Source organism: Oncorhynchus clarkii, chromosome 9 (assembly GCF_045791955.1).
Source record: "Oncorhynchus clarkii lewisi isolate Uvic-CL-2024 chromosome 9, UVic_Ocla_1.0, whole genome shotgun sequence".
In the NCBI taxonomy this organism is placed as follows: Eukaryota; Metazoa; Chordata; class Actinopteri; order Salmoniformes; family Salmonidae; genus Oncorhynchus; species Oncorhynchus clarkii.
Window position 1 is genome coordinate 68617856 of NC_092155.1, and position 27025 is coordinate 68644880.

Sequence of the window (27025 nt, forward strand, 5' to 3'; positions counted from 1 at the left end):
ATTCTACTTTTTATTAGAAACATTGTGTTGAAAATTCCAAATTGTTTGCATAGTCAACTTAAACACTGCTCTGACACAGACACAGACCCCACCTGGAATGCACCAGGGGTCTTTTCACAGTCCTCAAATAGCGTACAGTATTATATAGAGCCATTATTGCATGGAACTCCCTTCTCATATTGCTCAAATGAAGAGCAAACCTGGTTTCAAAAAGCTGATAACGTAACAGCGCATGGCACAACGCCTCTCCCCAATTTGACAAAAATAGTTTGTGTGTGTGTATGCTACGTGTCTTTGTTTAAATGTATGTAGTTCTGTCCTCCAGCTGTTCTTGTCTATTAATGTTCTGTATTATGTCATGTTTTGTGTGGACCCCAGGAAGAGCAGCTGCTGCTTTCACAACATCTAATGGGGACCCTAATTAAATATCTCCCCCAAAAATCTATAATATCGTGAGATATCAATAAAAACTAAGAAATATCATGAGTAAGTGGACCTAGTCAGTCCACCGGAGTAGTCATTTCTGGAGTGCATCTCAGGACAACAGATGAGTTCGCTTGAATTGTGCTGAACAATATAACATATGCTGCAGAATAACATGACAAGTGTCATGCTGCTGCTACAACTCAACCGGAACACACAAGTTCTAAAATAGTTGTGTTTATTAACTGAAAATAATCAATCCACTGTCCATGGAATACACAACATTTCTGAAGCAGGATTGACCCATAACTGGAGTTACCCCATATGTCTTGGACTGGTTAAAAATAAATGTCATTGGGACACTTTCAAAGCCACTATCAAAAGCAGACATCACTTCCCCAAATCAATGGTACTCAGCTACTAATAACTTTATCACCTAAATAAATTGTCCAAAAGTGATAATACAATTCATGAAGATTGGATGGGAACTTTCTGCTAGAGACAGATGTACCTAGACGTGCTACAGTAGAAACACATTACTAGCAAAGCCTAAGGTTATAATTGCTTTTCATTATCATTTTAAAAGTGATGTTCACCAGTTGTCACCTCTATATACGTGATAAAATGATATGGGTCACGCTAATGGAGTTCCATGATTTATCTCATGACAGTTTGTAATGTACTCGATGCCTTTAAAGATCATTAAACAGTATACAATAAGTTGGGTCCTGTGTTTTGCACAGTCATGTGACATGCCTGGATTTTAACCTTCATCTAAAGCTTTTTCAAACTGTCCCCTTTTATTTTAGGTGTAATTCTCATTTCTAGATAACCCTTAAAATACAGGACAAAATCTTGCTATGGCACATGATTGCACAAAACACAGGGCCCAAATGTGCACCTGCTCTCTTCATCCACCTGAAACTCGACAGGTTCTCCATGTCCGACACTGAGAAAGATATTATAGTGTTTTTCTTCAACACTGCAAAAGGTATTTCCTTGGGTTGTTTTTCTTTATGGTCGTACATTGTACAAAAACTACTTATTTGGTGCCATTCCTGTTGGTGAAACCAACTGTAGCCATTCCTGACTTGATACTACACTTGATCTTAGGCATAAGACAGAGAAATGATAACCATAGGCATTGCTGACATTGAACCACATTGTGAAGAAGTGAAACAACCAGAACAACTCAGTTTGGATCCAAGCTAGTTAAACTGGGGGGGTGGAGGGGAATCAGATGACATCCGACTGGCGATGAAGCAGACATCAAATGAGACCTAAGGCTTTTCCACTTCTAACACAAATCACATAATGAAAGTAGCACAAAAAAATGAAAAATGCCCAAGCAGGCTATACTAACCAGGATTTCAGAAACATACATTTCAGTGAGTTAAAAAAAAAAAAGAGATAGAAAACAGGCAGAAACAGCAAGGGACCAGCTGGACTTTAAAAAAAACACTAAATTCCATTGTCAGTTACAAAATGTTTTAAAACGTTTTCAGTTGCCTGCCCTAAGGAATACAACCATGGTTCCGTTGACCAAGCAGAATGTCAAAATGCCAATGAGTTAAAAGGTATGCCTGTCGTTTAATTTCGCTCCTCTCCTCCGAGTGATGTCCTGCTGGTTGGGGTTCTACTCATTGGGGTTGGGGTTGGCCTCATGGTACACAGACAGGTCAAAGGTTAGTACTTTGCTGATGACGCAATCTCCTTGCTGTGGAGGGGAAAGAGTGGTGCTGTCAGTTTTGCCATTATTTCATAGAAAACAGCTGGCACACAGCTACAGTTTATTATCTAATATGTGAGAGAAAATGTAAAGACAGTCTTATGGAAAGTATTGTTTTTATGTGAAAGTATTAAAAGGATTTATGGATAGGTGTGTTGCCTCTTATGTTTATGCGGTGCTTGTGTGTGAGCATACCTCTGGATAGACCCCGATGAGCGAGTCAGCCTTGGTGTAGAACTCTTCCTTCAGAGAGATCACGATAGCCTGAGTATTCACTGACTGGTCCTTAATGTAGTTGGCCACCTGCAGGGTCACATATTTAGAGAGTTAGGATGTTGAGGTGTCTGCATTATGATGCATTTACATTACCTACATTCCATGGCAGCCATGTTAGCTCCTCACGGGCAATATTGACCAACAGCAGTTCACTGAATAATAAAGCAACGATAAGTACAATATTCAAAATTCTCGTCATGAATGGATAAATGGAACGCTCGAAGGCGCCAACATGGCATCCATTCTTAAAGATGACCCAACTCTAAATATATGGCTCTGGTCACCTGTATAGATGGACAGTATTAGACATAATAGCATGGTCATTACATAAGTCATGTAGCTGGCCACCTACAAAATATGGAAGGACAACACATTAGACATGACAATAACACGAGGCTCGTCTGAAATGGCATCCTACTTACAACCTATCCCCGTTATACACGAAGAATACGTGCTCTTTCCATGACAGAATGACCAGGTGAATACAGATGCTAGAATCCCTTATTGTTTTCACTTGTTGAGGCAACTGAGAACACACTGTGTATGTGTGTTATTCAGAGGGTGAATGGGCAAGACTAAAAAATATAAGTTCCTTGAACGGGGTATGGTAGTGGATGCCAGGCGCACCGGTTTGTGTCAAGAACTGCAATGCTGTTGGGTTTTTCATGCCCAACAGTTTCCCGTGTGTATCAAGAATGGTCCACCACCCAAAGGACATCCAGCCAATTTGATACAACTGTGGGAAGCATTGGAGTCAACAAGTGCCAGCATCCCTGTGGAACGCATTCGACACCTTGTAGAGTCCATGCCTCGATGAATTGAGGCGGTTCAGAGGGCAAAATGAGGGGGGGTATGGAGTATGGACATTTCAAGAGATTTATAAAAAAAAATGTAGTTTTTGCAGCAGGGTTTTAGACACCTTGCCGATGTTGGTGTTGTCCAGAGCAGCATCAATCTCATCCAGGACGAAGAATGGGGCAGGCTTGTAGCTGTGTATGGCGAACAGCAGAGCCAGGGCAGCTACAGTCTTCTCCCCTCCAGACAGGTTGTCCATGGGTCTGAACCTCTTTCCAGGGGCCACACAGTTATAGTTGATCCCATCCAGGTAAGGCTCCTCAGGGTTCTCTGGCCCAAGGAAGGCCTGGGGGGTAGACAGATATTTTAACCAACATGTACACAGAGGTGCAGCCAAATATCACAACATCCGAGAAGGAATAGTTGTCTCGCTCACAATTAAAAGCTGATGGTATTATTTCTTTAGACTAAAAGCATAACTTTTAGTCCCAATTTTTTTTACATTATTTTGAATAAATAAAATGTAGTTTCTTCTGGGAACACAGTTAACCATGTAAACGTCGGCCCCTGCCAAGGACACTCCATTTGACTCAACCCAATAGGACAAAACAATATGCTATCTGGTCACAGAGAGTGATACCTGGGCAGAGCTGTTGCGTGACAGGGCTTTGTAGATCTCATCGATGTTGGTGGACACAGCCTCAAAACAGGCGTTAAAGCGGTCAAACCTCTCCTTCTTGATCTGCTCAAACGCCTGCTTGGCCTTCTTGGCTCTCTTACGGGCCGCCTCAAACTCTGGAATACAGATTAGATCATCACATTATGCAATAATTATAATTTTTTTTTGTTTCAGTAACATTTCATACATTCAGTGAGAGAGGGATTAAGTTAGCCCATGTCTCCAGGCTCAAGTGTAAGCCTGGGTTCTACATTTCTCACTTCATCCCCCTTCACCTGTCCCTGACAGACTCTAGTTTCTCCATGGCCTTCATGTTGGGTTCCACACCTTCCAACTAAATCATGACCTCCTCCCCTCCCTCTTACCGTCACTGGTCTCCTGGAACTTGTCCCTGACAGACTCTAGTTTCTCCATGGCCTTCATGTTGGGTTCCACACCTTCCAACTAAATCCTGACCTCCTCCCCTCCCTCTTACCGTCACTGGTCTCCTGGAACTTGTCCCTGACAGACTCTAGTTTCTCCATGGCCTTCATGTTGGGTTCCATACCTTCCAACTAAATCCTGACCTCCTCCTCTCCCTCTCACCGTCACTGGTCTCCTGGAACTTGTCCCTGACAGACTCTAGTTTCTCCATGGCCTTCATGTTGGGTTCCAGACCTTCCAACTAAATCCTGACCTCCTCCTCTCCCTCTCACCGTCACTGGTCTCCTGGAACTTGTCCCTGACAGACTCTAGTTTCTCCATGGCCTTCATGTTGGGTTCCAGACCTTCCAACTAAATCCTGACCTCCTCCTCTCCCTCTTACCGTCACTGGTCTCCTGGAACTTGTCCCTGACAGACTCTAGTTTCTCCATGGCCTTCATGTTGGGTGCGCTGATCCTCTGCAGTATGGACTGCTGCTCGTTGAGCCGTTGCTGCAGTGTGTGCATCTCTGCTTTGATCTCATCCTCTGCCAGCGCGTCCTGAGAGAGTCCAGACACACACACAGGCACGCAAACAAACACAAATATGTTAGGTGACTCATATCCTCGGCTCACACTGCATTTCAAACTCACCTAAAACAACCCTATTGCTGGGTATTGAATCATGACTGAAACAGCTACAGTACACATAGATGTAGAGTCTGAGTCTATGTGGAGAGAGAAACTATGTCCCAATTCTCCACACGTCTCCCAGACTCAGCCTTAGTATGCAGGGTTCAGCCATGTGTGTACTTCTTACCTTGAGGTCTTCAGACAGGTTGCTGTAGTCGATCTCTATGAGAGCCTCTTTAGCCAGGACAGTACTGGATGTTCTCTGACTGCTGTTAGACTCCTCCTGCTGGGAGCTCCCCTAGAGGAGGAGAGAGTGAACACAGTGAGGCAGTCAAGTCAGGTCGGTTGGAAGCAGGGTTGGGGAGTAACGGATTACAAAAATGCTAACTGCAATCGGTTATTTTACAAGCTAAAATATTGCAATCAGATAACAGATACTTTTGAAAAACTAGATGATTACTTCGAGGATTACTTTTAAATTCAGAAAGGATGTTAGCGAAAAAAAATCTTTGACTCAAATCTGCATTGAAAAAAGGTTTTGTTCTACCTGAGCAAGTCTGACCACAAGTCAGAGACCACTATGATGACACACCAAATGATGACCACAAGTCAGAGACCACTATGATGACACACCAAATGATGACCACATGTCAGAGACCACTATGATGTCAGAGACCACTATGATGTCAGAGACCACTATGATGTCAGAGACCACTATGATGACACACCAAATGATGACCACATGTCAGAGACCACTATGATGTCAGAGACCACTATGATGACACACCAAATGATGACCACATGTCAGAGACCACTATGATGTCAGAGACCACTATGATGTCAGAGACCACTATGATGTCAGAGACCACTATGATGACACACCAAATGATGACCACATGTCAGAGACCACTATGATGACACACCAAATGATGACCACATGTCAGAGACCACTATGATGACACACCAAATGATGACCACATGTCAGAGACCACTATGATGACACACCAAATGATGACCACATGTCAGAGACCACTATGATGTCAGAGACCACTATGATGTCAGAGACCACTATGATGTCAGAGACCACTATGATGTCAGAGACCACTATGATGACACACCAAATGATGACCACATGTCAGAGACCACTATGATGTCAGAGACCACTATGATGACACACCAAATGATGACCACATGTCAGAGACCACTATGATGTCAGAGACCACTATGATGTCAGAGACCACTATGATGTCAGAGACCACTATGATGACACACCAAATGATGACCACATGTCAGAGACCACTATGATGACACACCAAATGATGACCACATGTCAGAGACCACTATGATGACACACCAAATGATGACCACATGTCAGAGACCACTATGATGACAGGGACCACTATGATGTCACACCAAACGTGTTTGATGGATCTTGGGAAAAGAGCAGAAATAGGCTTTTGTAGGTTTCAGTCCAAGCTGTCTTCCAATGTTGCGACTGCTGTCAGCATCCAAAGATTATCCAACTTGAATAAACGCTTGGAGGTAAGGATGACAGCAGTGGTGTAGTCTGCGGCAATACAGATATCACTTGTTATTGAATCACACTGCTGCTCTCTCATTTAACTTACGGATTGTGGTTGTTGTGGATGCCTGTTCACAAATCTAAATGTGTATTTGAACCCAATAATAGTTGAATTCAAGAAGTTTAAGCTGCCTGTCAATCATTGTTTTTGAAACCTAGCGGACGACCAGTGAAAAATGTGCTTTTGCAACAGCTGCATAGTGAGGATCCCAGTTTATGGAATAAAAGTGGGGCTTTTATTAACCAATCTAATTTATGGCGATAAAAAAATGCATCCATAGTCCTAATGGACACATGCTCGAACTCCCACACTTATTTTTATTTAATGTAAAGATATAATTTAATAATGTTATTATATGTAGTAGAAAGCGGTGGGTTAGAAGAAGCCTATCTAACCAACCCATTAAGTAAAATATTACATCCATATATGACCAGCTATGTAAACTTTAACATTGATTTATCCTGCAATAGATGTCGTTCAATTGGTAACATACATTTTTGTTTTCTTCTAATGCCTCTACAGGGGAAAGTAATCTAAAAGTAACTGAATGTAATCAGATTACATGACCGTGTTTGGGTAATCCAAGAGTTATGTTACTGATTACAATTTTGGACGGGTAACTAGTAACGAATTACATTTAGAAAGTAACCTACCAAACCCTGGTCAGAAGGGAGAAGGAGCGAGAGAAAGAAAAAAAGCAGGAGAGAGAAAAATAAAGAGTGTGTTTAGTACCTCTCCCTGGCCGATGTCGTCCATGGTCCCAGAGCATAGCGGCAGTCTGATGTCCTGCATCTTACAGGCCTGCAGCAGGTTGTGGCGGTCGCTACGTTTCTGCTCCAGCTTGGTCTCGATGGCCGTCACCTCTTTCTGCAGCTGGGTCAGCTCCCTGTGGAAATAACACATTGGTCAAACAATAATGCCAGAAACTACAATGATACAAAGTAGTAGCAATCTTTCTGAGTCAGCTCCCTGAGGTAAACACAAACACTAAAACAATATGGCAACGCTACAACTGTTCTTTTTTCTTAAAACACATAAATAAATCAATGTAGTAAGTCAAAAAATATGTGCCTTTTAGAAATGGGTGGGAAAAAAAAGAGGATGAGGGTTTGGTTTGTGTGCGTGTCTAAACTTTGAGACTCACTTGTTGGCTCCTCCCAGTTTCTTACGTATCTCTTCCATCTGGTGGTTCTTGTCGTTGACCTCTGACTTCTTGGTGAGGTGCTGGTTCTTTAGGTCCTGCAGCTGGGCCATGGTCTCATCTATGGTCTTCATGTGGCGGTGCTCCTCCTGGGAAAGACAGACACAGGGAGAAAAAGGTTCAAAACAACTCTTCCAATCTGACCAACAGAAAAAGATATTACACATTTGATTGATGCCATCGGTCTGAGAATTTAGGGCGCGTCCCAACGCTTCCTCGTCATGCATTTAAGAGCATTGGATTGGTGGAGGGTGGTTGGCAGCAGATTGTTAAATCCATGAGAGGGAGTGTGCAATTGCACATTTCAGGAGAAGGGTAGCGAATCGGGACACAGACTTACAGTGCCTTCAGAAGTACTCATCATACTTCTCCACTTATTCCACATTTTGTCTTGTCCAAAATGTAGTATAAGCCTGAATTCAAAATGGATTAAATATACACTACCGTTCAAAAGTTTGGGGTCACTAAGAAATGTCCTGGTTTTTGAAAGAAAAACTATTGTTTTGGTAAATTAAAATAACATCAAATTGATCATAAATACAGTGTAGACATTGTTAATGTTGTAAATGACTATTGTAGCTGGAAACAGCTGATTTTTAATGGAATATCTACATTGGCGTACAGAGAAATCAGCAACCATCACTCCTGTGTTCCAATGGCACGTTGTGTTAGCTAATCCAAGTTTATCATTTTTAAAAAAGGCTAACAGATTATTAGAAAGCCCTTTTGCAATTATGTTAACACAGCTGAAAACCCGATCGAACATCTCTGGAATACTTATGTAAATGTGATATTTAAGCAAACCTGTATTTGCTTTGTCATTATGGGGTATTGTGTGAATATTGATGAGGGAAAAACTATTTAATCAATTTTAGAACAAGGCTGTAACGTAACAAAATGTTGAAAAAGTCAAGGGGTCTCAATACTTTTAAAATGCACTGTATGTGTTGGGTACAGAGATGAGGTAGTCATTCAAAAATAATGTTAAACATTATTATTGCACACAGAGTGAGTCCATGCAACTTGTTAAGCCAAGTTTTACTCCTGAACTTATCTAGCCTTGCCATAACAAAGGGGTTGAATACTTATTGACTCAAGACATTTCAACTTTTCATTTATTTATTAATTTGTAAAAAAAGAATTAAACATAATTCCACTTTGATATTATAGGGTATATTATAGTGTGTGTAGGCCACAGACCAAAAATCTGGATTCAATCTATTTTGAATTCAGGCTGTAACAACGAAATGTGGAAAAGGTCCAGGGAGGGGAATACTGTCTGAATGCACTGTCGTTTAGAAGCCGTTTACATTAACCTCTCTACCTTCTTGAGACTCTATATATTGCCATGGTGTCTCTACCTTCTTGAGTCTGTATCTCAGCCTCGACTTACCTTCTTGAGTCTCTCTATCTCGGCCTCGTCTTTCTTGACGGTCTGCTCCCACATCATGACCTTCTCTTGGTCCTCCTTCAGCTGGTTCTTCTCATAGTCCAGCTGGATGCCCAGGCGAGTCTTCTGGGTCTCAAACTCCAGCCTAGAGGACACAAAGACAGACACAAAATGGATGACGTTAGCTAAGTAAACCCACTCAGAGAAACTGAGAGACAGGCTAAAGGCAAGGCATGAACTGGATTAATGTAAAGGGTCAACACACTCAGAGAAACTGAGTGACAGACTTGGCCCAAAATGGCTGATGTTAGGTCAAACTATCCAGAGAAACTGAGTCACAGACTAGGCCCAAAATGGCTGATGTTAGGTCAAACTATCCAGAGAAACTGAGAGACAGGCGAGTCACAAAATGGACGCCTGCAGTGCATTAAAAAACAGGTTGACTCGGTTCATATTGACCCATAGTGGAAGATGAGAGACTCACCGTTTCTTTGCGATCTCGTTCTGCCTCTTGACCTTCTCCTCCTCGAACTCTCTGATGTTCCTGACTCCAATCTCCTTACAGAACTCGATGAAAACCTCGTCTTCCACAACGTTCATACGGTCTCTCAGATCATTGACCTCCTTCTCACGGGATTGGATGATCCTCTTGATGTCGTTAATGCGAGGGCAGAAGTTAGCCAGCTCACTCTCCAGCTTAGACTTCTCCTACAGGAAGTGGGAAAATGACTTGAGTTAGTCTAATGAATCACACCTAACACCACTACTACTATTAGGTGATTGATGACTCTTAATGACCAATTATAGGTCATCATGGAACCACAAATGGGCACTTCGTTGGGCACCACAGCCTCAAGCTACAAAACCAACTGACAGTTTGTGCTGTGGCCCACTGTGTTGCTACACCTCCATACCTGCATGTTGAGGGAGAGGTGTCGGGTCTTGGTCTGTTCCAGGTCACTCTGGGAGTATTTCAGTCTCATCTGGAGGCCGTGGGCCTGAGACTGGACCTGACGCAGCTCTGCCTCCTTCCTCTTAGCCTTCATTTGTTCCTGTCGACACAAGAGAGGTGCATTGTGGATAATGTAGTGAGCATCCTCCACAGATTTCTGATACTAAATTAGTTTAGTGTATTTTGCACAGATACATCACACACACAGTAGTCAATGAACGGAGGGTAAACAAGTCCAGCACTGGCTTATCAGCACCCAGAATCATGTCCTTTTCAGGAAAGAAACTATATATACACAAACCCCAATTCATTGTACAGGCCTATAACATTTTTAGAGACAGGTTACCTTGAGTTCCTCAGTGAGTTTCTCCTTCTTGTCCTTGAGTTTGTCCACAGCCTTCTCATCCCAGCGCCTGGCCTTAGCCTTCAGATCACTGGCTCCACCCGAGATCACACCAGACTTCTGGAAAAGTGTACCGTCCAGGGCCACCGTCTGGAGAGAGAGGGGGGAGGGAGGATGGAGAGGGGGAGTGAGGTGGAGTGAGGATGGAGAGGGGGAGAGAGTGGAGGGAGGATGGAGAGGGGGAGAGAGGTGGAGTGAGGATGGAGAGGGGGAGAGAGGTGGAGGGAGGATGGAGAGAGAGAGTGCGTGAGAGGGATAGATGGATGGACAGACAGACAGAAAAATACATTTTGTTAGGTTGCATAACTTTCAATCAACCAGTGAAGGTGTGTGTGTGTGTGTGTGTCCATGTGTTTGTACCTTGTGTCTGTAGGGCCCTCCGAAGGCGATGCGTCGAGCGTCCTCTACGTTCTCACAGACCAGTGCGTTACCACAGGCGTACTGCAGGGCCTTCTTAATGTGAGGCGGCTCGTAGCGGATCACATCGATCACCAGCTTGGCTCCACGCAGCTCACGCAGCTTCTCATCTGTAGGCTTCACCTGGAGACAACACAGAGAGACCCGAACAGTAAAGACTGATACAACCACAGAGAGACCCGGACAGTAAAGACTGACACAACCACAGAGAGACCCAGACAGTAAAGACTGACACAACCACAGAGAGACCCGGACAGTAAAGACTGACACAACCACAGAGAGACCCGGACAGTAAAGACTGACACAACCACAGAGAGACCCGGACAGTAAAGACTGACACAACCACAGAGAGACCCGGACAGTTAAGACTGACACAACCACAGAGAGACCCGGACAGTAAAGACTGACACAACCACAGAGAGACCCGGACAGTAAAGACTGACACAACCACAGAGAGACCCGGACAGTAAAGACTGACACAACCACAGAGAGACCCGGACAGTAAAGGCTGACACAACCACAGAGAGACCCGGACAGTAAAGGCTGACACAACCACAGAGAGACCCGGACAGTAAAGGCTGACACAACCACAGAGAGACCCGGACAGTAAAGACTGACACAACCACAGAGAGACCCGGACAGTAAAGGCTGACACAACCACAGAGAGACCCGGACAGTAAAGGCTGACACAACCACAGAGAGACCCGGACAGTAAAGGCTGACACAACCACAGAGAGACCCGGACAGTAAAGGCTGACACAACCACAGAGAGACCCGGACAGTAAAGGCTGACACAACCACAGAGAGACCCGGACAGTAAAGGCTGACACAACCACAGAGAGACCCGGACAGTAAAGGCTGACACCACAGAGAGACCCGGACAGTAAAGACTGACACAACCACAGAGAGACCCGGACAGTAAAGGCTGACACAACCACAGAGAGACCCGGACAGTAAAGACTGACACAACCACAGAGAGACCCGGACAGTAAAGGCTGACACAACCACAGAGAGACCCGGACAGTAAAGGCTGACACAACCACAGAGAGACCCGGACAGTAAAGGCTGACACAACCACAGAGAGACCCGGACAGTAAAGGCTGACACAACCACAGAGAGACCCGGACAGTAAAGGCTGACACAACCACAGAGAGACCCGGACAGTAAAGGCTGACACAACCACAGAGAGACCCGGACAGTAAAGGCTGACACCACAGAGAGACCCGGACAGTAAAGGCTGACACAACCACAGAGAGACCCAGACAGTAAAGGCTGACACAACCACAGAGAGACCCGGACAGTAAAGGCTGACACAACCACAGAGAGACCCGGACAGTAAAGGCTGACACAACCACAGAGAGACCCGGACAGTAAAGGCTGACACCACAGAGAGACCCGGACAGTAAAGGCTGACACCACAGAGAGACCCAGACAGTAAAGGCTGACACCACAGAGAGACCCGGACAGTAAAGGCTGACACAACCACAGAGAGACCCGGACAGTAAAGGCTGACACAACCACAGAGAGACCCGGACAGTAAAGGCTGAGGTTACTGTGTACATCCAAGTTAGGATTCCACCCTATGTTAGTGCGACTAGTCCCATTAACCGTAGTCTTCCCCCGTGTTTTACCTCCAGATAGACGAGGTTGAAGGAAGGTCTCCGGCTCTCCTCTCTGATGTACTGGATGCAGACTCATCTATCCACCCATCCATCCACCCCTCCATCCACCCACCCATCCGTCCGTCCGTCCATCCATCCATCCATCCATCCATCCATCCATCATACCTCCAGATAGTCGAGTGGCAGGAAGGTCTCTGGCTCTCCTCTCTGATGTACCGGATGCAGACTCATCCACCCATCCATCCACTTCCATCCACCCATCCATCCATCCACCCATCCACTCATCCATCCATCCACCCATCCATCCACCCATCCATTCTTAGCATCATACCTCCAGATAGTCGAGTGGCAGGAAGGTCTCTGGCTCTCCTCTCTGCTCTTTGATGTACTGGATACAGTCTCTACCGGTCTTCTCTGAGTCCACGATAATGGCGTCCATATTCTTGCCCAGCACCTTGGTCACAGCGATCTGAAACTTCTTCTGAGTGGGCTGACACAGGTCGATCAGACGGCCGTACTGGAGGGAGGGTGTGGGGAGAGAACGCGAGCATTGGAATATGTAAAAAAACATTTCACGATGACTTCAATGTTCTGATGACTCAGTTAGTAGAGCATGGAGCTTCACACGCATGACTGGAAATCGCTTTGGATAAAAGCGTCTGCTACATGGCATATATTATCAATATTCCAAGAGAAGAAACATGTCTAGAACACAAGAACAGAGAACAGGTGTAAGGAGAGTAAAACAGAGAAGGAGACCGTCTTTCTACCGGACCAGTTGTATCCACCTCTGAATACTCAGCTAAGAAAAGCCAACTGACATTTACTCCTGAGGTGCTGACCTGTTGCACCCTCTACAACCACTGTGATTATTATTATTTGACCCTGCTGGTCATCTATGAACATTTGAACATCTTGAAGAATGATCTGACCTTATTGGCCATGTACTCTTATAATCTCCACCCGGCACAGAGTACTGGCCTGTTTTTCCTAGCCACCGTGCTTCTACATCTGCATCTCTTCCTCTTTTAGGCTGGGTTTCTGTATAAGCACTTTGTGACAACTTGTGATATAAAAAGGGTTTTATAAAATAAACGTGATTGATTGACATTGACAGGCATAGAAAGTGAACTCCGTGGTTGTCCTGTGCCAGCATCCAGTCCCCAGTACTACCATAGATCTGCGGTAGTGTTTCTTCATGCTCTCCGTGATCTCTGCTGTCTGGTAGCCTCTAGCCTTTACAGGGAACGGTGTGGTAACTATATGCTAGCCGTCAGTCTCCTGACCCTCTCCATGATCTCTGCTTTGTTTTAGTTAGCCTCTGACCCCAAAGCCTCTACAGCTAACTCTGCGTTACGCTATGCTAGCCTCTGACCCCTAGCCTCTACAGACAACTCTGTCGTTACGCTATGCTAGCCTCTGACCCCTAGCCTCTACAGACAACTCTGTCGTTACGCTATGCTAGCCTCTGACCCCAAACCTCTACAGCTAACTCTGCGTTACCCTATGCTAGCCTCTGACCCCTAGCCTCTACAGACAACTCTGTCGTTACCCTATGCTAGCCTCTGGCCCAAAGCCTCTACAGACAACTCTGTCATTACGCTATGCTAGCCTCTGACCCCTAGCCTCTACAGACAACTCTGTCATTACGCATTGCTAGCCTCTGACCCCTAGCCTCTACAGATAACTTTGAGTTACCCTATGCTAGCCTCTGTCCCCAAGCCTCTACAGACAACTCTGTCGTTACGCTATGCTAGCCTCTGACCCCTAGCCTCTACAGGCAACTCTGTGTTACCCTATGCTAGCCTCTGACCCCTAGCCTCTACAGACAACTCTGTCGTTACACTATGCTAGCCTCTGACCCCTGGCCTCTACAGACAACTCTGTGTTACCCTATGCTAGCCTCTGACCCCTAGCCTCTACAGACAACTCTGTCGTTACGCTATGCTAGCCTCTGACCCCTAGCCTCTACAGACAACTCTGCGTTACCCTATGCTAGCCTCTGACCCCTAGCCTCTACAGACAACTCTGTCGTTACGCTATGCTAGCCTCTGACCCCTAGCCTCTACAGACAACTCTGTCGTTACGCTATGCAAGCCTCTGACCCCTAGCCTCTACAGACAACTCTGCGTTACGCTATGCTAGCCTCCAGGTCTTACCACAGATCCGGGGTACAGCCTCTTGATGCTGTCCATGATCTCTGCTTTGCGTGCCTGCCTGCTGTTCTCCTGTCTGTCGATCCTGGCGTCACCTAGCTGCTCCATCACCTAGGGAACAGACACAGAGAGACAGGCTGTCAATCAAATATCTTAATGTCCTCAGCCCAAACCATGTATATGACAGGATCCAGGGACTTGCCATTTGCTAGAAAATCCATAACAGCAAAACTGAAATGATAAGATTGTTTTTTTGCCAAGATTGGCATTTGTGATACAGCGATCATGTAATGTCAACACACCATGTTATGTTTTTCCCAATGTGTTTCAGTATCAATCAATGACTGATTGAATGATTGACAGATAGCGTTCCAGTACCTGATTGAGTTCCAGGTTGATCTCGTCGATCCTGTTCTTTGCCCCCTCCACCTGCTCAGTCAGCTCCTCCTCCATTCTGTTCTGTTCATCCAGAGACTGCTTGCTGGTGGTAATGTAGTCCTCCAGCTTCTCAATACGCTTCTGGTTCTCCTCTATCTCACGGATCTTCTGCTTGATCTTTGCCTGCAGATGAACATTTGAATAACGTTTCTCTCTCTTTGGTCACTCCTTCAACTTTTCCGTTGGGTTCCCCAATGAGCACAACCCTTTATTCTGTATCAGCATCCTTTACCTCAGTCTCCACTTTCTTCCTCTCTTCCAGGTCGAGGCGGTCCTGGTCTGCCTTCTGGTCTCTGTTGAACTTCTCCAGCTCCTGGGCAAGAGTGGCCGCCCGCTTACTGGCCTCCTCCTTCAGACGGTGGTACACCTTCACCTGGGGAGGGAAGGAGGGGGAAAGAGGTGGAGAGTAGTAGATATTACTGGATGGTTCAATTCAAAATCACATGTTATTTGTCTAACGCGCCGAATACAACAGGTGTAGTTTCACCTTACAGTGAAATGGTTACTTACAAGATCTTAACCAACAATGCAGTTAAGAAAAATACCTTAAATAAATAATAATAAATAAATAAAAGTAACAAATAATTAAAGAGCAGCAGTAAAATAACAATAGCGAGGCTATATACAGGGGGTACCGTTAGCTAGCTGTGCGGGAGAACCAGAATGATTATTGGCTGAAAGCTGTGGTATATCAGACCGTATACCACAGGTATGACAAAACAGTTATTTTTACTGTTGGCAACCAGTTAATAATAGCAATTTTTATTTTATTTAAATTTTAAATTTTACCTTTATTTAACTAGGCAAGTCAGTTAAGAACAAATTCTTATTTTCAATGACGGCCTATGAACAGTGGGTTAACTGCCTGACAGATTTGTACCCAGTCAGCTCGGGGGTTTGAACTTGCAACCTTCCGGTTCCTAGTCCAACGCTCTAACCACTAGGCTACCCTGCCGCCCCGCAATAAGGCATCTCGGGTGTTTGTGAAAATGCTCATCAGCAACGGGAACCGTTAACGCGGCTGGCTAGCTATCTTCCAGAGTGAACAACAGTAGAAGACGGGAAAAGGGAGACCCATTTCGGACAATCAGAGCCATAAGAGCTCTGAAAGGCCAACAACTTTCCTAAGGAGGGCTGGTTCCGACCGAGATCAACGACGAACGAAAGCATAAGTACATACATAATGTAAGTACATTCAGGATTTCTTATTCCAAAAAGGCGGCGATTCGTGTGCAAAGTATATGATTACTTTGAGGATAGTTCTAAATTGTACCCCTCTCTTAATTTTCTGTGTAACAAGCCGCAATATGTTGTCCGTCTGTTAGGGACCTTTTTCTAATTTATTAAGTATGTATGTTTATTCTGTGTTATTATTTAGTTAGCTAGTAAATAATTAATTAAACCAATTTGGGTAGTACTGAATCATGAGTACGGCTGGGGTTTTTGCAGATGCATGTGGTTACGATTGTTCAGAATGATGATATGATAAGAGGTTATGATTAATATGTTGACTGTTTTATGGATGTTATAGGTAAAGACCTTTAGAGTTTAATTCAGGAGATGGTAACTCTTTAAACAACCGCTCTCGTGGTGCCCCAGATCCTAATGAGTTAAATGTTACATGATTCATTTAAAAATTGGGTAACAATTAAACATAGTTAGTTGATTAAATAAATAATAGTCATCAGCTTAATGAAAGTAAAGTCACCACAATCCTTATGACTCTTCACTCCCTGTCTCGAACCTGATTTTCCTCCAGTGTGAGGTCCTGTCCCTGGCTCTGGGCCTCCTCCTCCATTCGGTCGTCGAACTCCTGCCGGGCCATCTCCACGGCGCCCTGTTCTTTCTCCAACTCATCCATGTCCCCTTTCCTCTTCTTGTACAGCTTCTGGGCGTTCTGGAGGGACTTCTTGGCTGCTTCTAGTTTTTTGATCTTGTGGGAGGTGTTTTCTTTGGCCTTGATGTACTGGGGTCGCTTCTGGTTCAGCTCAGCGTCCTTCTCCCTGTAAAGGGTACGATATTCCTTCTTTAACTTCCAAAATGGTAACTATTTCCCCTGGCCTATCAAATCTCCACAATTTCTTAAGCTCCTTCCTCACGAGCTATCCCTCCTTTCCCTCGCTCACTCCCTCCCTACTCGCTGGTCTCTCATCATCCTCCCCAGCTCTTTCTCCCTCCCTACGTCCATCATCCCCACTTACTTGATCTCTTTCTCCAGTCTGTTGGTCTCTCATCATCCTCCCCAGCTCTTTCTTCCTCCCTTACGTCCATCATCCCCACTTACTTGATCTCTTTCTCCACAGTCTGTTGGTCTCTCATCATCCTCCCCAGCTCTTTCTTCTTCTCCTTCAGTTCCTCCTCCACGTGGTCCATCTTCTTGCGGTCCTTGTCAATCCCCTTGTTGTGTTGCGACAGCTCGCGGTTCAGCTTCTCGATCTCAGCATCATTGTGATACAGTTTGAACAGCTGCATCTGGACGTGGGCTTTCACCACCTCATCCTTCAGACGCTGGTAACGCTCAGCCTAGAGAGGAGGAGGCAGAAAGTGAATGTGTGTGTGTGTGTTGAAGGAAGAAAACAAGTCCCGCACTTCCTTTTTCAGGTGAAAAACAGGAAAATGTTTATTCCATTTCACAGGGCTAACATTTTGACCAACTGGTCTTCATCAATGTCAGACGATAGTGACAAAATGTGTGTCATAAGAACCACAACAAAGGACTATATGTATGGAGGAAGGGATGAGAGTATGTCAGTCTAACAATCTCAAAGTCCCAGTATGACCTTCCACCAGAAGATTAAAACGTGAGTGACGGGGTGAGGGAAAGAGCAGGATGTGATGTCACCAGATAGGATGTGTCCTCCATACCTCCTCTTTCTCCTGCTTTGCCTCTTTGCGTTCCGCGGCGATGTTTTTCTTGCGGTGGTAGTTGAACTGTGTGTCCTCCTCAGCCTTCACCATCTCCTTCTTCCTGCGGTCGTACTCCTGAGCCAACTCCCCAGACCGGGAGATCTCCTCAAATAGAGCCGTACGCTCCTTAGGGTTCTTCATGGCTATGGACTCCACAGCACCCTGATTGGGGAATACATAGAGGTCAAAGGTTACTAACACTGTCATACATAGGGTAAGAGAGGTCCATGGACAAATGGTCTCTAGAGTTTTAATTCACTTATGAGAAAACGATACACACATTCAGCTTAATTATGTAAATCGTTTGCATGTGCGTGATATATTGTGAACAAAGATTTTTTTAAATGCTTCTGTTCATTTATACCATTTGTTTGCTTGTGACTATATTTGTGTGTGTGTTTTATTTGATTTTTATTTAACTAGGCAAGTCAGGCCCAATGACGGCCGGTTGTGATACAGCCTGGAATCACTACAGGGTCTGTAGTGACGCCTCTTGCACTGAGATGCAGTGCCTTAGACCGCTGCACCACTCAGGGAGCCCTGTGTCTTACCTGGAAGACGAGGAAGTTCCTGGCCTTGATTAGGATGCCTAGTTTCTCCAGCTCCTCGCTGTACTCTGCCAGATTCACCACCTTACTGTTGATTCGGTACTCTGACGATGAGCCTAAGACGTGCATAAAACGGGGTAAAACTATTATTATATGCATTACTATGCGTGTCCTAAGCTCTTCACTGTGCTCAGCCAGACCCCCGCCATACTGTTGATTCGGTACTCTGAGGAGGAGCCTGACACACACAGACAATATGGAAGATGGTTGTTATGCAGAATGACGCAGATCCTTACTTTTATCTACAGTATTATTTATTTTTTTGTGTGTGTGTGGGGGGGGGGGGGGGTGCATATCAACCTGGTTTGCGCCATCAGATATATAAACATCTTCAAAGAGGACCAGACGAAACTGAGTTAGGTGTCGTTAACCAAACAGTTTCTCTCTACCAATGGATCTGTGTTGAGAAAGTCAGCGGGGAACGCCGTGGCTTACCAATGATGATTCTGGTGAAGGTGCGCTCTTCTCCACTGTCCTCATGGTACACCATGCTCACAAACGCTCTGTTGGCTGCTGGTTTCCCCACGGGAGCTCCGTGGATCAGGTCCTTCAGAGTCTTCACACGCAGGTTACTGGTCTTCTCAGCCAGCACAAAGCTGATGGCGTCCATGAGGTTGGACTTGCCTGGGAGGTAGAGAATATGAATGGAGTCAGTGAATGATCTATTCAAGTCTTGCAAATATGGTTGATTTGGAAAAGAACGTAACTAGCTGGCTTGGTTAAGAATACATAATAAAAGTGCTGCTCTAATGTTTATGCATGTGAGATCTCATTTATTTGTTCCTACTGACTGGGTGACTGTCAGGGAAGGAAATGTGTAGGGCGAGTTCGTTTTGCATGTCCCGGTGCACTGGGTGGGCAGTGTTTACACATTTTACACCATTTCATTGGTCAAGAACTCTCCATCTACCAGCGCACCTGGCCATGCAAAACGAAGTTGGCCATTGATAGCTACCCAGCTAAACATTATGGAGGCGTGGCAAAATATTAATTAAAATGCAACGGTTCATATGCATGTACATTGCTGTCATTGTCAACAAAGTATTGAAGCATTGCAGCTTGAAACAAATGTAGCAAATAGTCAACCCGGCTAAACTAGTAACGTTACCAGCAGTGCAGTAACGCTAAAATAAGCATTAGCTAGATAGAATACTTGCAATATTGAACATAACTTACCGGATCCATTGGGCCCAATAATCGCAGTGAATTTGTGAAAGGGGCCGATGATTTGTCGGCCCTTGTAAGATTTGAAGTTTTCGATCTCTATTAGCTTCAAATAACCCATTATGATCAGATCGCTTGTGCGAAAACAAAGAATATGTGTTGTTGTGATAGCAGCTAATGCTAGCTAGCGATTGAACTCGTACCATGCACGCAAATTGTAAATATTTGTTAAAAATAATCAAAAGTTACATTATCGATCGGTGTGCCAGGCTAACTAACGCGATTAGCTTGCAACAACAATGCGCCATTTTCCAGTCCTCCTGCAGGATTGGAGACCACTGAGCGCGCGTAAGGGAACGACTTCTCGCGAGATTTTACTGCAACGATTTATCAAAATGCCATAATAAACTTCAAGCGTTAATGTTTATTTCGAATGTCAGTACACTGACTGATAAAATTATTACAATGAAATTGATTTCAGACCGCAATCATTTTAGAAGGTTTAAATGCCAAAGCAACCAAATATCTGTTTTGTTTAACTTTTCAGCCAACTACAGCCCCGTTCAAAACTATAGGGAGAATGTATAAAGTTGATTTGCCGGTGGACAACCTTTCCAATGTGGCGGTGGAACGCCGACTGGCCGCGTAGGCTGCGCTCCAGGCTCGGATCTTCAAGCATTGGAGAGAAGAGAACTGGAGAAGATGGAGGGTCAATGAGAGAAGGCCTTCGGTAAGCAACAGAGGGCAAGATATAGACAGACAGTGGGGTGTATTCATGGATGCCAAGGGAAGCCAGGCTTCCCCAAAAAATTGACCAAGAAAAAAAGAAAATACAAACACATTTTCTTCAATTCACAAGAGGCTAAATGTACAGTACACGGCCAAAAGGATATGGACACCCCTCCAAGTTAATGAATTTGGCTATTTCAGCCACACCCGTTGCTGGCAGGTGAATAAAATTGAACATACAATCTCCATAGACAAATATTGTCAGTAGAATGGCCTGTACTAAAGAGCTCAGTGACTTTCAACGTGGCACTGTCATAGGATGCCACCTTTCCAACAAGTCAGTTTGTAAAATTTCTGCCCTGCAAGAGCTGCCCCAATCAACTGTAAATGCTGTTATTGTAAGTAGCAACAATGGCTCAGCTGCAAATGTTCATCGGGAGTTTCATGAAATGAGTTTCCATGGCCAAGCAGCCGCACGCAAGCCTAAGATCACCATGCGCAATTCCGATCTTTGTGGAAGAACTTAACTGGCCTGCACAGAGCCTTGACCTCAACCCTATCGAACACATTTGGGATGAATTGGAACGCCGACTGTGAGCCAGGCCTAATCGCCCAACATCAGTGGCTGAATGGAAGCAAGTCCCTGCAGCAATGTTCCAACATCTAGTGGAAAGCCTTCTCAGAAGAGTGGATGCTGTTATAGCAGCAATTACATATTAATGCCCATGATTTTGGAATGAGATGTTCGATGAGCAGGTATCCACATACTTTTGGCCATGTAGTGTATCTGACCGGAGAAAGCATCCAAGCAAACGAAATAGCGCCCCTCTGTCTCAGTATGTGTAGCCTATCTACCTGATCATGTCTGGTCAGAAAGAGTTTGACATTGTTGCCCCCGTAGCATTGAATGCAAGCAAAGCCAGAGAGCATTTGGCCTCCCTTGATCATTTAAAAATAAATAATAATAGCCAATCAGCATTGAGCTAAACTGAGTGAACTCCACTGTGAATGGTCCTGGCGCACAAACATTTTTTTAAAGGGAAGCCAGTTTGGATTTGGCTTCACACCAATCACATCACATCAAGCCAAACGTCATTATTGACAAAAAATTGTAATTGTTGCATCTCGTTGTGTTGTCCTCTGGTGGCTAGCTAGCTAGCTAAAATTGTTCCTTTCCTAAAATTGTATGGAGATGTGGTTTTACTTAATTCTCCGTACTGGCCAAAGATTATAACAGTAATTCTGATCCAACCATATATTCATACATTGTGCACCTGGCCTGAGAGGCTGGAAGTTCAACATGTAGCTAGATGTAGTAGACTAATGTTAACTAGCTGGCTAATCGTTGCCCATGAAAGGAAATTAGGCTAGTGAGTAAGCATTTTAGCCAGGTAGCCTAGGACAACAAAATTAAAAGCGTGTACTGTATCACAGAGTGTTAGACAGTTTTGGCAACATGAAAGAGAGGAGGATGGCATTGGAGTTTCTCTACAAGTAGGGGGAGTCAACATGTTTTTTCTACTTACACACGCGCAAACACACACCACAAAAACACACACACGCGCAAACACACACCACAAAAACACACACATACACTCTAACACACACACACCAGCCAAGGATGCAGATCAGGAAGCCAGTCTGGTGAGACTGAGCCGTGACATTGTGAGTACTCACAGGTTTTTTTAAATGTTTAATTACAAAACGAATTGAAGAAATTAAATGATGCGTACACACTCACTCAGGAGAGATAAGGAGCACATTAGACGCGACAACACACACACACACACACACACACACACACATTATGCGTGGGCAGAGTGAGTGTCCTTTTATCAAAGCTTTTCCCCTCGACTCATTTGCCTGACTGACTTGGTATGAATAGATTCATCCCAGTGGGAAGCATCATTATAAATGCTTATGTTCACACTGTTTTTTCATGTCAATTATGTGGTTTCTGTTAATTACCCATAATGCATAGTAGCTTTGCTGCACTACAGACACAGACATTGTAGCAGGTAGTCTCTTGACTTAGGAGGTTCAACCAGCCTAATCTTGTGAGCTGACATTCTGTTTCACTGAAGTAAATTATCATAGCGGGTCTGTCTGGCTACGAGGCTAATTGAGTCTATGGCTGACCCTTCCTCGAGGTAAAAATTGTTCGTAATGACAAATCTAAAGTCAGACTACACATTACCCCGAATAGTAAGGGAGAAGAGAACATGTTAACCTGGCTGGTTGAGAAAATTCCAAGACTGTGCAAAGCTGTCATCGAGAAAATTGGTGGCTGCTTTGAAGAATCTCAAATATAAAATATATTTTGATTTGTTTAGCACTTCTTTGGTTACATGATTCCATATGTGTTATTTAATAGTTTTGATGTCTTCACTATTATGTAGAAAATAGTACAAATAAAGAAAAACCCTTGAATCAGTAGGTACTCATTCAGTAGGAGAAAGTATTCACACCTACTCATTCAAGGATATATATATATATATATCTACAGTTGATGTCGGAAGTTTACATACACTTAGGTTGGAGTCATTAAAACTCGTTTTTCAACCACTCCACAAATGTCTTGTTAACAAACTCTAGTTTTGGCAAGTCGGTTAGGGCATCTACTTTGTGCATGACACAAGTCATTTTTCCAACAATTGTTTACAGACAGATTATTTCACTTATAATTCACTGTATTACAAATCCAGTGGGTCAGAAGTTGACATACACTAAGTTGACTGCCTTTAAACAGCTTGGAAAATTCGCAAAAATGATGTCATGGCTTTAGAAGCTTCTGATAGGCTAATTGACATTATTTGAGTCAATTGGAGGTGTACCTGCGGATGTATTTCAAGGCCTACCTTCAAACTCAGTGCCTCATGGGAAAATCAAGATAAATCAGCCAAAACCTCAGAAAAAATATTGTAGATCTCCACAAGTCTGGTTCGTCCTTGGGAGCAATATCCAAAAGCCTGAAGGTACAAAGCCTGAAGGTACCACGTTCATCTGCACAAACAATAGTGTGCAAGTATAAACACCATGGAACCACGCAGCCGTCATACCACTCAGGAAGGAGACGCATTCTGTCTCCTAGAGTTGAATGTACTTTGGTGTGAAAAGTGCAAATCAATCCCAGAACAACTGCAAATGACCTTGTGAATATGCTGGAGGAAACAGGTACAAAAGTATCTATATCCACAGTAAAACAAGTCCTATATCGACATAACCTGAAAGGTTGCTCCAAAACCACCATAAAAAAAGCCAGACTTTGGTTTTCAACTGCACATGGGGACAAATATGGTACTTTTTGGAGAAATGTCTTCTGGTCTGATGAAACAAAAATAGAACTGTTTGGCCATAATGACCATTGCTATGTTTGGAGGAGAAAGGCTTGCAAGCCGAAGAACACCATCCCAACCGTGAAGCACAGGGGTGGCAACATCATGTTGTGGGGGTGCTTTGCTGCAGGAGGGACTGGTGCACTTTAAAAAATAGATGGCTTCATGAGGATGGACCATTATGTGGATATATTGAAGCAACATCTCAAGACATCAGTCAGGAAGTTAAAGCTTGGTCGCATATGGGTCTTCCAAATGGACAATGACCCCAAGCATACTTACAAAGTTGTGGCAAAATGGCTTAAGGACAACAAAGTCAAGGTATTGGAGTGGCCATCACAAAGCCCTGACCTCAATCCCATAGAAAATTTGTGGGCAGAACTGAAATAGTGTGTGCGAACAAGGAGGCCTACTAACCTGACTCAGTTACACCAGCTCTGTCAGGAGGAATGGGCCAAAATTCACCCAACTTATTGTGAGAAGCTTGTGGAAGGCTACCCGAAACGTTTGACCCAAATTAAACAATTTAAAGGCAATGCTACCAAATACTAATTGAGTGTATGTAAACTTCTGACCCACTGGGAATGTGATGAAAGAAATAAAAGCTGAAATGAATAAATCTCTATACTATTATTTCACATTCTTAAAATAAAGTGGTGATCCTAACTGACCTAAGACAGGACATTTTTACTAGAATTAAATGACAGTAATTTTGAAAAACTGTGTTTAAATGTATTTGGCTAAGGTGTATGTAAACTTCCGACTTCAACTGTACAGTCGTGGCCAAAGGTTTTGAGAATGACACAAATATTAATTTCCACAAAGTTTGCTGCTTCTTGTACATAGAAGTGTTCCCTTTATTTTTTTAGCAGTGTATAAAGAGATACTGTACATGGTGAAACAATTGAAAGTCCCAGTTTTCACATTAAAAGAGGGACTGTTTTATTGTAAAAACAGTCTGTGACAGTGTATTTCTTTCCATCTTGTCTCCACCAGTCAGCGGTACCTGGCCAAGCAGCTGTACACCAGCCGACCCACAGCCCAGAACCACCCGGTTCAGCAGCAGCTCACGCTGGGGGATCACCAGCACAGACTCACCGCACAATACGGGATCTCAGATTCAGATGATAGGCACAACACAACAATAAAATCACGTTTATGGTATAGGCACACGTTACATGCTTTCATGTCTTTTATCCCTAAGATTTAGTCACTAGGTCAAATGTTGAAGTGTTCTGCAGCTTATTCTCTCAGGAGCTGTATTTGATGTATAAAATTACTATCTAGCTGTTCTTTTATGTTTCATGTGTCGTGGTCAGTATCTAATTTGGCTTATCTTTTGAAGATAAACATGCATGTTATCGTCTTTAGACATGAATGCTATGAGTAATTTAAAGGATGACAACCCGATGATGCCTCTTTTGGTTCAGATTGTTCCAAGTTCTTTTTATTTAATCAATCACATATTTAGTTACAAGTAGCTGATTCATAATGCATATAGTTACATTGTCATTGGGCCCATAACATACAGTACAAGACCCCCTCCATACAGTGATCCCAACCCACTTCACTTCAGTCTCAACCAATGGCACGAGCACACTAGCCCAGTCCCAGATCGGTTTGTACTGTCTTGCCAACTCCTACGACTTTAGCATGATAACAACCATAGGAGTTTGCTATACAACCCAAACAGATCTGGGACCAGGGTGTGAATTCACTACTGTACCTTCCAGTCCCCCAAATCCATTTGACTAGTGTTGCACCCCAAACAAAGCACACAGAGGCACTCTGTCTCCCCTCAGGCAGTGAAATACATAGTGTACATAGTGTCCCTCCCCTCCCTCCATCACGAATATAAATCCATGAATGTCATGTTCTAAAATAAGCTGTTGCTGTCATTCTCCTCTATACGCAATTCTTATTCACTTTTTTTATTTGCTTTTATGTTGTAAGTATAAAAAACAGGAAAGGAAAGTAACAGAGGGGAAAAAAACAAACGCTAGCGCTAAGTCTGGCTTAGACGATCTCCTCACTGACCACGTAAGAAGCAAAGCAGAGCCAGATAGATATATAGGCAGGCAGGCTGGCAGGCAGTAGAGTGAGTATCTGTGTGTTCAGTAGTTCACTCTTTCAAAGCAAACATTTGTCCTGAAATCACACCATGATAAACACAGATGGTTAGCAGCTCTATTGGCACCCTCCCCATATAGTGCACTTTTGACCAGGGCATATGGTTATTTCTCTGAACACTAAGGGCTCTGGTCATAAGTAGTGCACTATATAGGGAGCCATTTGTGACGTAATCCATAGTTGTGATATAATAACTGGCATATTACTTCATTTTCTCATTCCCATATGAAAATAGATTTCTGAAAAGAAATGTTTTTGTCCTGAGTGTGTCTGTAACAGCAAACTACAGGGAGCTGGGCTCACTCAAACCTCTCGTTCAGACCCACTGTCTTTCTGCCAAGCCAGAGTCAATCCCACTTTCTCTTTCCCATCTCCCTGGGGATGCACTGAACAGTAACGGTTTGGCTTGCAGTCAGACCTGGGTTCAAATAGTATTCACCCTTTCTCAAATACTTCAAGCTGTGCTTGATTGAGATTGCCTGGCGCAATGGAACAAATAGAGTAGTCCCAAAGGTGCACACCTTGGTCTCTGGCGATCCAGGCAGGCCCAATCAAACTCTTCTTTGAAATAAAAATAATCTTATTTGAACCTGGGTCTGTCTCAGAATAGACTGTAGGCTAGATTGACTGGGTGAGCAGTGAGAGCAGAGCCAGCACATTGCATATGCTCCCTGTGGTGCTTCATCACAAGCTAGCTCACTGCATCCCTCCTTGCTTCATCACAAGCTAGCTCACTGCATCCCTCCTTGCTTCATCACAAGCTAGCTCACTGCATCCCTCCCTGCCTCATCATCACACTACCTCAGCACAAAAAGTGTATGAAATGGAAACCTAGTCCCATAATTAGTGCACTACATAGGGAATAAATTGCATTTTCAAACACAGTACATAGACTCTCAACAGATACTCACTGGACTGAAAAGGGACACTTTAAAGTCAGGAAACAAAACATTGATGTACATGAGGAACATTAGCCTACTTTTTAACCTCTGCTTTCAATAGGTGGGTTTTGATTCTACTGTATATTTTAAAATGACATTAGCTACTGATTAAT

At 43.9% G+C, this 27025-nt stretch overlaps 1 protein-coding gene across 1 annotated transcript; it reads right to left on the reverse strand.

The window, feature by feature from the left end:
* Nucleotides 1-641: 641 nt before the first annotated feature.
* Nucleotides 642-20127, reverse strand: LOC139416852 (structural maintenance of chromosomes protein 1A-like). The gene is made up of 23 exons (XM_071165988.1): nt 19790-20127; nt 19049-19237; nt 18557-18669; nt 17964-18167; nt 17383-17621; nt 16843-17101; nt 15331-15471; nt 15039-15221; nt 14664-14771; nt 12836-13021; nt 10826-11005; nt 10409-10555; nt 10025-10162; nt 9595-9818; nt 9114-9255; nt 7664-7809; nt 7252-7405; nt 5124-5234; nt 4708-4864; nt 3864-4018; nt 3348-3569; nt 2348-2455; nt 642-2140 (listed from the first exon to the last, which is right to left on the reverse strand). Exons 1-23 carry the CDS (start codon nt 19896-19898, stop codon nt 2060-2062), a joined length of 3696 nt encoding a protein of 1231 aa, XP_071022089.1. The 5' UTR covers nt 19899-20127; the 3' UTR covers nt 642-2059.
* Nucleotides 20128-27025: the final 6898 nt, after the last annotated feature.

Excerpts from the sequence above, each read along its gene's own strand:
- LOC139416852 (XM_071165988.1), bottom strand. The coding sequence starts at position 19,898 with ATGGGTTATTTGAAGCTAATAGAGATCGAAAACTTCAAATCTTACAAG. Across the intron at positions 18,168-18,556 it reads GGAACTTCCTCGTCTTCCAG|GGTGCTGTGGAGTCCATAGC; the intron begins GTAAGACACAGG and ends TTCCCCAATCAG. Across the intron at positions 9,256-9,594 it reads AACGAGATCGCAAAGAAACG|GCTGGAGTTTGAGACCCAGA; the intron begins GTGAGTCTCTCA and ends TGTGTCCTCTAG.